General features: G+C 46.5%; 1 protein-coding gene across 1 annotated transcript in view; it reads left to right on the top strand.

Annotated features, from left to right (window-relative positions):
- NID1 (nidogen 1) overlaps positions 1-13029 on the top strand; it is an 84716-nt gene that overhangs the window by 21204 nt on the left and 50483 nt on the right. The window contains exons 2-4 of the mRNA XM_060642877.3: positions 7350-7649; positions 9667-9893; positions 12386-12768. Of these exons, the coding sequence (XP_060498860.1) occupies positions 7350-7649; positions 9667-9893; positions 12386-12768 (910 nt within the window). The remainder of the gene's footprint in view (positions 1-7349; positions 7650-9666; positions 9894-12385; positions 12769-13029) is intronic.

The following is a 13029-nucleotide window of genomic DNA, read 5'->3' as shown; positions in this document are numbered from 1 at the left end:
CTGTTTCAGTGTTTTATCTTATTTGGAAACGATCTAGATATTCAGTGAATATCCATCATTTAACTTATCTCAGTATAACTTTAAGGTTTCAAGTTACGAAAAAGATTTTGGAAACTAGTTTTATGTAGACATATCGTAAAGCATCATTATTGTTGAAAAGTTCATTTATAAACTTTTATCTTACTTGCATGCATTTAACTCACTTGTTCTGAACAGTTATGTTTAGGTAAACCATGAAAATTTCACAAGACATGAAACAGGTTAACCATTATCTGAAGTTATTTTTTCTTATTGACAAATTTCTGTAATAGAGAGATCAGTAGTTATTTGACTTGTAGTAAATCTATGTGGAATAAAAGTATTCTATATTTAATGTTGATAACTCTAAATGAAACTCTAAAGACAAGCCTGTTTTAATTAAACCAACAAACTTAAACTAGCTTCTGTGTACCAAATATTATCCTAGATCTCTTGCAAAACCGTTGGGTTAGTTTCATATTTCTGAGAGCATACTTGATTTATAGAATGTGTTTTTGTCTTTAAGCCAATTAAAGAGAGCCCTTTACAACTTCATTACTATGTGGAAGTAGAAGAAAAATCACACATTTATAATATCCATACATAAACACATAGACAGATGCCAACAGAGATCTTCTGGCTTTTATTTTAAAAGCTTTGCCGTGAGGCAAAACTAACTAGTTTATAGACGAACAGTGGGATCCAAATTTTCTTTCTGGCGGATGGAAAGTTTATCTGCTCAGATGGCAGGTGGCTGAAGCTTTTTAGTAATATTTGTGGAAGAGACTTGAGATTTGTATTTGTCCTTGGCAAGTAACCTTATGGAGGCTGTGGACTAGATTTGGGCCCAGAGAGCTTTTTTAACTGTTTATATTTTTAAAAGCCTCCTCCTCCCCTCTTTTTCCCTTCTGTCTCAGGTGACTGTGAGCCTTGTTTTACTTACCTCCTTGGGGTATTTACATTTCAAAGAAACGTGGTAACATTTACATCTTCAAGGGACCTTGGGAGAAAGCTAGTTTTCTTCTAGGAGTTTTAGGGTCTATTTGTCTATTATCAGAAGGGTAGGGTAATTACTACTTAAATTGTTCCTTCATTTTCTGAAAAGCAGAAAGGTTCTGATTCCAAAGTTCTGATCTTTTACAACATCTGTAGCCATTCTGAGATGAATAGGGGGGTTTTGGGAGATGGTGGAGATAGGTAGACTTTGAATTGTTTCTAGAGCTGCATTTCTGGTTTTGCAAAGATTTGTAAGATAGGGACAGTTGCTCTTAATTCTGAAAACTGGCTTATAGTCTTAAAGGTATCCAGGGGCTGAACCGCCCATCTAACTACACTGGCTTCAATTTGCTTCTTTTTATCAGGGAGAAGATCTTCAACCAAGATGGAAATCACAAGATTCTTGTGTTCTAGGTTTAGAGCTGTTGGTCTTTGGAATATTTTAGTAAATCCTTCCAGGAAAGACTTGAGAATGTGTTTCTTTCCCTCTGGGTTACATGGTTTCATTTTAGTTCGGGTGAGAAGGCCTAAAAAGTGTTCACCTCTCATCTCTGAAGACCGGCTTCCAGGCTGGCCCACTTCTGACCATAGAGCTACTTAACAAGATCCTTTCAAATATCTTGTCAGGTTTCAACAGGCACAAACGGTAAATATTCCTGGCAGTATTGAACAATCCCTTGAATACAAGAGGCATCCCCAAAGAGGGTGCGGAGGATACTGCCTGCCCAAGATAACCACCAGCCTCCCCCGAACATAACGGAAAGAATGAAAGACTTAGTTCTCCTGAGAGCTGGCAATGGTTGATAGGACCCTAGCCGCAAATGGAGTGCAACGCACATCTCTGGCCAAATTTGGGGGGCCCCCAACCTGACACAAAGCAAGATAAATAAGAAGGCAGTAGCTGTCCCCGGGAGAGAAAGGATCAACAACCAATGGGTACCCAAAAGTAAATTCTCGAGAGTCACAATTCAAAGACCTTATTGTTACAAATGTCTTTTTGCCTGCCAATCTGAATTTGGAAAGGAAGGGACAGCATGAAATTTTACCTTCCTCTCTCAACCAGGCGCTACAGATAGAGATCTGGGACAGCTGACTTTGGCGAGAATTCTCACCGTTTGCTGGCTTTTGCTAGTTTTCCCAGGATCCCATCTGTAGGCTCTGGAGGGAGTGGGGTGTCCCAGCAGGTCATATCCTGGTCACCAGAAACCATAGGGCAGGAAAAATAATTTTCCCTCTACCTTTTATGGTGAGTGCTTGGCTGAGACCCCTTTTTCTGTAGGATACCTCATAAATGGATAAGCTTATCTAGGTTAAAAGTTCTCCACTGTGGGCCACTGTATTTCAAGATTATCTTTGGTAAGGTCAACCTGTTTGTTCCTCCTTAAAACAAAATTTTATTCCCCCGAGGCCTCATGCTGGACCCAGGCCAGCTTAGATTGGATCAGTCCGACACTGGACCCAGATCTGGCAGATACGTTTCTTAGGACTTCTTAAATCTACAGGTTCCCCTCACAGCCTTTTTTCTTGAAATGTATTTATTAAAGAAACTGGGTATTTGCCCTTCACAGTGTCCCATACTCTGGATTTTGCTGATCATGTCCCTACAGTATCATTGAACATGTTCTTCTGGGCCCTGTATTTCCTATAAACTGGTGGTTAGATCTGGAGACTTGTTACCAGTTTAGATTTATGCAGACTCTTCTTTTTTTAAACCTCACTCCTTCTCGTTTTTTTTTTTTTTAAGCTTATTTATTTATTTTGAGGTGGGGGGAAGGGTAGAGAGAGAGGGAGAGAGAGAGAATCCCAAGCAGGCTCCACACTGTCAGTGCAGAGCCTGACATAGGGCTCGAACCCACGAACCGTGAGAGCATGACCTGAGCCAAAATCAAAAGCTGGACGCTTAGCCGACTGAACCACCCAAGGCATCCCAACAGACTCTGTTTTATTTTTTTATTTTTATTTTTTATTTTTAAAAGTGAAAATTTTTAAAAATGTTTATTTTTGAGACAGAGAGAGGCAGAGCATGAGTGGGGGAGGGGCAGAGAGAGAGGGAGACACAGAATCCGAAGCAGGCTCCAGGCTCCGAGCTGTCAGCCCAAAGCCCGAGGCGGGGCTCAAACCCGTAGACTGTGAGATCATGACCTTAGCCGAAGTTGGACACTTAACCGACCAAGCCACCCAGGTGCCCCCAGACTCCTTGTTTTAATCATTGGTGTGATGGACCAATGACCAGTGGGAAGGACCTCCGTTAACACATCATGCCGTGATCCTTCATGCGTTCACAAACGGAACTCATGCACCTTCGGGCACTATTTCTAGAACAACCTTGGTAATCAGGCCTTATTCTGTATGAATCTCCTCACCCTATTTTCTAGAGGAAGTCAGGAAGGGACGGGGCTAACACATACCAGGCATTGTCGAAGCTTTGCAGCTACAGTAGTGACCAAGGTGGACCCTGTCCCGGCTTTCGAGGGGACACACTGCCTCGCGGGGAAAGCAGCCAGAGCTAGCACATGAGTAAATAAGGTCATTACACAGCGTGTTCTGCACTTGGAAGGACACAAACAGGAAGTGGGGACAGAAATGGGGGGCCAGGGAGTGAGGGAAGAGAGGAAAGAAGAGGAGGAGACTATGCTGGCTACCTCTCTTAGAGGCTGTACCTCCCTGAGCTCTGGAGGACGGGAGTGAGCCAGTTATGTGACTGTATGGGGCTGGGGAGACAGTGCTGCTGGTGGCAGGGTTGGAGAGCATGCCAGGGACCTTGGAGGTGGGACACATGGGACATGGCCTGGGAAAGGGAAAAGAATCATGGCCGACTCTCCAGTTTCCTGGCTTAAGCAATGCGGCAAATGGCATGGATCTCTGAGTAGTTCCCACTCTGTTCCCTTTGGAGGTTTTAGTGCCCACGTCCGTCCTCCTGGCCTCTTAAGAACCTTCTAGGCCCTTCCCTTTGTGTCCCCTGTGCTTCTGTTGCTTGCTTGACTTTAAGAAGGAGAAAAGGAACCAGACAATGGGAGCATCACACCCTTGAGAGGTTTGTACAGTGAGACTGGCATCCAAATGTAAGAGAATATTATTGTTCAAGTCAGCCATTAATTGGTATGTCTCAAACAAACAAAGAAACATTCACTGGGGAGTTTTTTCTTTTTAAAGCATATTTCTGTTAAGTTTATTTATTTATAGTGAGAGAGAGAGAGAGGGAGAGAGAGAGAATCCCAAGCAGGCAGCACACTGTCAGCACAGAGCTGCCTGCGGGGCTCGAACTCACAAACCGTGTGATCATGACCTGAGTGGAAAGGACAAGTCGGATGCTTCACTGACTGACCACCCAGGCGCCCCCTGGAAGAAGTGTAAAGCTAAGAGTCAGACGATACTTCTGGATGTTCTGTATACGACGTTTATACTCTGTTGTCATCTTTCTTCGTTATCACCAGCAACTGAGCCACATGTACCATTAAAAAATGGCTGAAAAGTAATTGTGCAGGACAGATCCTAATGAGGGTTATGTGGTCTGTGTCCAAAGCATTTGCAGTGTTCTTGATACTTGTCGAAACACTCGATTCCCAAAGCAGTCCTTGTGATAATAGAAACAGCCCCGTGCCCAGATTCTAAATAAGAAAAGACACCGGGAATGTTTTCAAAATTGTGGGACTGACTTAAATGCCACCGGAAAACAGCTTTTTAAAACTAAGTTGTGTGCATGTGGCCTCCGTGTGATCGCTTCCCACTAGCGGCTGGTAACTGCCAGCTTCTGGAGGCTTTGGGAGAGTGAGCTGTTTCCCACGCCCCCACACACAAGTCCCGCTGGGATGTCCGTGCGGGGAGATGTGTGGATGGGCTGGCGGGACGAGAGGGTGAGAAATGAGCTGGCAGCGCTCCTTCCCCGACTCCCTTCTCCGCAGCCTGCCAGCAGCACGCTCTGGAAAATCATCACTGTGCCAGATGGTGCTGGAAATTGTGTCCTCTAAACAGTTAACAGCCCGTGAAGACGGGTGTAAAGGGAGGGCTTTGCAAAGTCCACGCGGAACTCCCAGAACTCTTGTGGCTTTCTCTTCCTGGAGCCCAGATCTGCTCCACCCCTTTGAACCTTTTCACCCAGTTCTCGGCCTGTTGCAGGGTTTGGTCTTTAGTTCTCTTAAGTGTCTACCCCGCCCCCTTCTCTAGTAGTGAGGTCTGTAGCGAGTGGAGGAGAAGGCTGAAGGAGGGAAGGGGTGGGGGGAAATAAGTGACTTGGAAAACCCAACCTCCCTCCCGCCGAAAGCCTTCTCTAATCGACTCCTTAACAATAAAGAGTGCCTTGTTTGCATTCATGTTCTTCTGATCCACAGCCTCTTAAAGAGCACACTAAGGTGCCATTTGCAAAATCTCTCCCATTTGATTAGGGCAGTTTTTTAAAAGTTGACTTATTTTTGAGAGAGAGAGAGAGAGAGAGCGCGCGCGCGCACACACACACACACACACACACACACACACACACGCATAAGCGGGAAAGGGGCAGAGAAAGGGAGGCAGAGAATCCCAAGCAGGCTCTCCACTGTCAGCACAGAGCCCGATGCAGAACTCAGACTACGAACTGCCAGATCATGACCTGAACCAAAATCAAGGGTTGGACCCTTAACCGACGGAGCCACCCAGGCGCCCCTTGGGCATTCTTATTCACAAATTCTTGGAGTAAAACGAGCAACCGGAGCGGTGTTCTGTGTCATCATAGAGATTGTGCACTAACAAGAAAGAGCAAGGGGGTCAAAGCCTCATTCTTAGCATGGCTTTGCAGGAGACCCAAGCACTCTCACCACCAAGTGCCTTCCATCAAGGGGCTCTTTGTCCCCCTCCCTTTTTTCCCCAAGGAGTGTGGGGGTTAGCCGGATGAGAACACTGAGCTCTTTTTGTAGGGCGTTAAAACTGATTTCAGGGGGGCTGTACACAGTGATTAAAGAGGGCCAACTTTGGAGTCTGGCTCCCTGGGTTCGAATCCCAGTGCTGACACTTGGTACCTTTGGACAAATTGATTTAACTTACCTCATTTTCTCCACCAGAAAAACGTGGAAAATAACAGTATCTAGTCTTATGGGGTTCTTCTAAGGATTAAATGTTAATAAGATGTCTGGAACATGGGGGCACCTGGGTGGCTCAGTTGGTTAAGCATCTGACTGCTGTTTTCAGCTCAGGTCATGATCTCACATCTTGTGAGATCGAGCCCTGCGTCGGGCTCTGCACTGACAGTGAGGAGACTGCTTGGGATTCTCTGTCTCCCTCGCTTTCGGCCCCTGCCCCGCTCATGCTTCTCTGTCTCTCTCTTAATAAATAAATAAACTTAAAAAAAAAAAAAAAAGATGCCTGGAACATGATAAACACTCAGTGTTATCTATTATTTTGACAGATTAAACCAGACATAATCATTAATGATACCATAATGTCCCATTTAAATGTACTTCTTTTTTTTTTTTTTTTTTAAGTTTATTTATTTACTTGGAGAGAAAGCCAGCACAAGCAGGGGAGGAGCAGAGAGAAGGAGAGACAGAATCCCAAGCAAGCTCTGTGCCATCAGCACACAGCCCGATGCGGGGCTCGAACTCACCAACTGTGAGATCATGACCTGAGCTGAAACCACGGTCAGACGCTCAACCGACTGTGCCACCCAGGCGCCCCGACGTGTACTTCTTCTTCTTTTTTTTTTTTTAAGAGATACGCTTCCAATTTATTTTATTTATTTATTATTACCTTTTTTTAAGTAAGCTCGACACCCAAAGTGGGGCTTGAATGCACGACCCTGAGATCGAGAGTCCCATGTTCCACTGACTGAGCCAGCCAGGTGCCCCCAAATTTAGTTATTGACTCGTTACTTATTATATCATCATCTGTTTGTGTCAATCCTTCCCCATATCCTTCTGGATCATGGGATCCTTGAAGGCAGAGCCTGGGTACTACCCACAGCACCTGACACAATCCTGGGATGTAACGACTACTCAGTTTGTTGGGGAACGTGATGAAGGCTTTCACAATGGCTTATGTGTGAGGGGTGCTTTGCGAGAGGCAAAGCACGCATGCATGGAAAGCCCAAGATTTGAAGTTCAAGACACGTGTCCGAGGTTGGGTGACTGGTCTATGCCAGAGTCAGGTCCTGTGATTCTCGGCCCTGGAACCTTCCACTGGGTCATCCTGCTGAGGAGGGCAGTCCCGAGTCTTACAGTTCGGGACCCTGCCCTTCTCCAGTTCCGTTGTATTTGACGGATGGGGGGGTGGCTGTGGCAGTGTTCCGTGAGTGGCAGTTCAGAGTCCCTGAGGAAGACGTTTTTTTTCCCACATGCCTCGTAACTATGCTTGGTTTTGTACAGGTCACCACAAATGGCATTATTGCCATGAGTGAACCCCCGGCCAAAGAATCCTCCCCTGGGCTCTTCCCACCGACCTTCGGAGTAGTTGCACCTTTCCTGGCGGACTTGGACACGACAGATGGCTTTGGGAAGGTTTATTACCGGGAAGACTTATCCCCCTCTGTCACTCGGCTGGCAGCGGAGTGTGTCCAGAGAGGGTTCCCAGAAATCTCTTTCCAGCCCAGTAGCGCGGTGGTTGTCACTTGGGAATCCGTGGCCCCTTACCAAGGGCCCAGCAAGGACCCCGCCCAGGAAGGCAAGGTAAGCGCTCACCCAGGTACAAGTGCAAATACTCCACAGGTTAGCTTTGTACACTTCAGTCTTCCTCGAAGGAGGGAAAATACTTGAGTGAGTCGAGAAGCCGTCTCTAGATCTGAAGTCACTGTTCAGGACACGCCTCTGTTTCTCCTTAGAAAAATAATTTCACTCCGCCATTATTTAATGTTTACAGTATTACAGAGGAGAGAGAACCTTGAAAGGTCCCTAACCACTCCCTTTAAACACAGGAGGTTCCAGGTTGGTGGTTCCCAAAGTGTGTACCATAGAACACCCAGTCCTGCACGAGAGTCCTTGAGAAAAAAGCCCCCCCGGGCAAATAAATTTGGAGATGCAAAACTTTCTCTCTCTCCTGGTGACTCACTCTGAAAAGTCCTACGATAAAGAAGACCGTGTAATTTTCTTTTTAAGTTTATTTGTTTATTTTGAATGAGAGAGAGCATACGAGCATGCAAGCAGGGGAGGGGCAGAGAGAGAGAGAGAGAGAGGGAGACAGAGAGAGAATCCCAAGCAGGCTCTGCACTGTCAGCACAGAGCCTAGTATGGGGGCTCATTCTCACCAACCGTGAGATTGTGACCTGAGCAGAAACCAAGAGTTAAGTGCTTAACTGACTGAGCCACCCGGGAGCCCCGAAACTGGCTTAATGTTTTAAAAAAATTTAGGAGTCCCCAAACCTTTTGGCCAGATTCTTTTTTCCCCTCCCGAATAAGACCCGTTACATCCCACAGAACACACGCTTGGGGAAAGTCTGTCGTGGGCCTGCGTGACACAGTTTGCTTTTTGTATCTGTGTGAGTGCCGTCCTTGGAAACCGCTTAAAACCTGCCATTTCTGAAGTGTCTGTCCCTGTCACTTGAGTGATAAATGCCCAACCCCTTGTGCAGAGCCCTTGCCTGCCTCTTGGGCCTAATCTCCCCTTACTTCTCCACATACCCTTTGCAGCACAATTTCCACCAAATTATTAGCAATTCTCCGATCATCCTGCTCCCCACCCCCCCCCCCCTCCAATATCTTGCACTTGCTTTCCTCTCTGCTTGTGACAGCCTCTCCCCCGACTCCCACGGCTGGTGTCGAACTTGTACTTGAGCCTCCCAACTTGCCCAGCCTTGTCTGCTCCCTCCCTCCCAGCATCGGGCACTTCTTTCTGTGGCTGCAATAGCGCTTGGATACAACTCCCTTATAGAATCTGCCCCCCGTTGTTTTTTAAGAGTTTATTTTTAAGTAATCTCTACACCCAACATGGGGTTCGAACTCCCAACCCCAAGATCATGAGTCACATGCTCTACTGACTCAGCCAGCCAGGCACCCCTGTCCCCTAGTTTTGCAATGTTTTCTTCACATGTCAGTCTTCCCATCTGGACCAGAAATTTTCAAGCACAGGGACCATGTATTTATAGGAAAGATAACCAATATTTAAGGAATATCTCTCTGTGCCTGGCCCTTCATATTTCACACAGATCTCCTATCGTTTCTGCGAAGTAGATGGTTTTCTCTCCATCTGGCAGATTCAGAAATCCAGGCTTAGAGAATTGAAGTAACAGGCCCAAAGTCACACAACCCATGATGAGTCAAGCAAGGATTTGGATCCACATCTGTTTTCTTCCAGAGCTCACGATTCTTCTTACTGTGCGTTGCTTGGGCTCAACAGATGTATGCTAAATGCTGTTGAGCATGATGTTTGAATAAGTTTCATAGCAATGGAAACAAATTCTATGGATAAGAATTTGCTAAGTTACATAAGATTTAGGTCTGGAGGTACCATCTCTATAATTTTTGGCTAACCTTCATGCAGAAAGTATTCGTTCATTAATTGGAAAATTTCATGTTGACAAAGGCTCAGAAATATTTAAGTGGAGCCATCCTGGAATACTTGGTTTTTGCTACAAAAATACTTTTAGAATAAGGTGAGGATATTGCCATCTCTGGATGTTCTCTGTGTAGTCTGGGAAATAGAACAATTTAAGATCCATCGGAGTAACTCAACCTCAACTCATCTTCACAGAGAAACACATTCCAGGCTGTTCTGGCCTCCTCTGATTCCAGCTCCTACGCCATTTTCCTTTATCCTGAAGACGGTCTGCAGTTCGACACGACATTTTCAAAGAAGGATGAGACCCAAGTTCCCGCTGTGGTTGCATTCAGTCAAGGTGTACAAGGATTTATATGGAAGAGCGATGGAGCTTATAACATATTTGCCAACGACAGAGAATCAATTGGAAATTTGGCCAAGTACGCTTTCTTTGTTCTTCAGTCGATTATCCCCTTCGTGATCATTTCACTATTAAGATGATCATTTTATTATTTTACTAAGGATGATATATGATATAATGGGCACTATGGAACATTTCCTAAAAGTGTTCCCACAGATTTAAACTTTGTATGTAGTTTTTTATATTATGTAGTGTTTTTTTCCTGATGAACTAAAAGTAATACACTCTTAGGATGAGCAGGTTTCCTATTTTTTAGATCTCATGCTCATTTGAAACTGTTTCTACCATCTCTTCTGCAAGTATAAAGGTAGAAATAAAAGCTATTCAAACCCTATCTCCTGCTATGAACCCAGGGCTGAGAAAAACCTTCTCCTGCCACACGGACTAGAGGAGAAATTCTCACAACAGAAATAGTGCTCTCTTGGGCTATTTCGTAGAATTTGGCGGAAGCGGGGAAAGCTCAGACTACTTTTTCTGAAACTAAAATCTTTCCTCTCCCAGTGTGCTTTAAAAAATGAAGAAAGAACACCCTCCCTCAACATCATATTGTCAAATTGACTCTAAAACTCCCCTGCCCTTGACTTAATGGCCTGCTTAGCAACTGGCTTTATATGGGTGAGGAAAGCCCTCGTTTATACTTCTTGCCTATTTCCATGGTGTAAATTCTCCTTTATTGGCCGCTTTCCGGCTACCCGTTTCGTGTTGCTCAACCATGGGGCTCAGAAGAGAACCATTCTCAGCACGCAGATGCAATAGATTTCAATAACTTCCAGAACATGGAGGCGATCGTAAAATAAATCAACGTGATGAGTTTCAAGTATTTGTTGCCTTTGTTTTTTTAATGTAATTTATTTAATTATAAGTTTACGTAATTTAATTACTTACAATGGCTGTGTTTAATAACTGGCTTGCAAAATTGCTAACATTTAACAACTGGTTCTCATGAGCTGGTGCTAGCAAGGTCCTGTACACCCTTGCCTTTCCTGGAAGTCCCTGGCAGACAGATTGAATACACATCTTATTTCTGCAGGGCTTTCTGGATCCTCATCCCCCCGTCCCACCCCAGCATCTTGCTCAGTGTTCCCCACCGAGGAACGTCTGTCCCCTCCTTCCGCTGCAGAAGCTGGTCATTTTGCGTAGTTTCTGATAGGAGCACTTCCGATCACAGACACATAAGAACAGTAAACATGGTGCCGAGAGGAGAGATTAGGGTTATTCTGCTGTGTTTTTTAATTATAAAAGGCCTTTAGATTCTGAATCTCATTTGCATCTCACTGTACCTTTGGAACATAAAAAGGTAAACTGAGGCTGTCCAAGATTCCATGGCTGATAGGCTTGGGATTTCTGATCATCCAAGTCTGTACTGTTTTCACTCACAACACTTCTGACACCAAATAGGTGGGATTTCCCCCCCCCCGGCCCCCCCCCCGGCCCCCCCCCCCAGCCCCATACCAAGCAATACTCTAACTCTCTGGACATCCACTTGGTGTCCTACAATTCAGTTCAGTTCTGACACTAACAGCCCAGGGTGAGCACGGACCCCACTGGTTAAGGGCTCAGTCCCGCAAGACCGGCCCCACTGCAGATGCCAGCCACATTTTCCAGGTTGCCACTTGTACTTCTGATCAACCAGCTCTATAAATTGGGGGTTTCTTTGACCCCACCCCCACCCCCACCCCAATCAGGTTGGATAATTTGCTAGAATGGCTCAGACTCAGAGAAGCACTTTTCTTACTATCACCAGTTCATTTTATGTTCTTTTTTAACGTTTATTTATTTCAAGAGAGAGAGGGAGTGAGAGTGTGGTAGGGGCAGAGAGAGGGGTGGGGGAGAGAGAGAGAGAGAGAGAGAGGGAGAGAGAGAGAATCCCAAGCAGGCTCCGCACTGTCAGAGCAGAGCCCAATGCAGGGTTTGAACTCACAAACCGTTGAGATCACGACGTGAGCCAAAACCGAGTTGGACACATAACCGACTGAGGCACCCAGGTGCCCCACCAGTTTATTTTAAAGGATACAAGTCGGGAACAGCCCGGATAGAAGAAATGAATAGGGCAAGGTGTGGGAGGGAGAGGAGGCTTGAACCCTCCATGCTATCCCTGGGCACACCACCCACCAACGCAAAAGCTCTCCCAACCTCATCGTTTAGGGTTTTTTTTTTTTACATAAGCATGATGGATAAACTCATCGGCCTTGATGATTAACCCAGTCTCCAACCCCCTCCCCTCTCTGGAAGTCAGGGCGTGGGGCTGAAAGTTCCAACCTTCCAACCCTGCCCTGGTCTTTCTACTGTCCCGCCCCCATCCTGAAGCTCCCCAGGGTTGCAGCCACCACTCGTTCATTGGCAGAGAAAAGCCCATCTCATCACTCCAGAGATTACAAGGATTTTAGGAGCACCGTGGCAGAGCCAGAGGTTTCAGGCTGATGCCAGACCCCCAGGGCTCCTTCTGCTTGGTTAGTGGGGGCGGTTTGTGGTTGCTGGCCTGTTTTTAAGAAGCCCATCCTTCCCCTCTAGGAGCAGTAACTCCGGGCAGCAGGGCGTCTGGGTGTTTGAGATCGGGAGCCCGGCCACGGCCAGCGGGGTAGTGCCCTCCGACGTGAGCCTTGGACTGGACGACGGAGCAGAATATGATGATGAAGATTACGACTCGGTGACACATCTGGGCCTAGAGGACGTGGGCACGACATCCTTCCCCTATGAGGCTCCGAGAAGCGGAGACCCCAGCATGCACAGCGTGCCCTGGGTCCTCTCCCCCCGCCGCCTGCCCACCGAGAGGCCCCCCGGACCTCCTGGACCTCCTACGGAGAGGACCAGATCTTTCCAGCTGCCGGGGGAGAGGTTTCACCAGCAGCACCCACAGGTCATAGATGTGGATGAAGTTGAGGAAACAGGAGTGGGTAAGGCCTTTGAGGTTGCAGCTGGTATGTTCCTGGACACTTGGGCTTCCAGACAGGAGTCCTGCTGGGGGGATGTCAGTCGTGTGTCTCACATGGTGGTTTGTGAGGACGTGAGCTGGGGAAGTAGAGGCAGACCCCGTTCTCAGCCGTAGAGCTTCGGTGGATGGGCCTGATGGCTTCAAAGACTCCAAGCCATCTTTTGGGATTAGGGCTGAGGTTACGGGGGACTGCTGAGCGGGTGCTCTTTCAAGTTTCCTCTTA

This window comes from Panthera onca, chromosome D2 (genome assembly GCF_046562875.1).
Source record: "Panthera onca isolate mPanOnc1 chromosome D2, mPanOnc1 haplotype 2, whole genome shotgun sequence".
NCBI classification, from domain to species: Eukaryota; Metazoa; Chordata; class Mammalia; order Carnivora; family Felidae; genus Panthera; species Panthera onca.
This window is presented reverse-complemented; position numbering and strand designations above follow the sequence as displayed.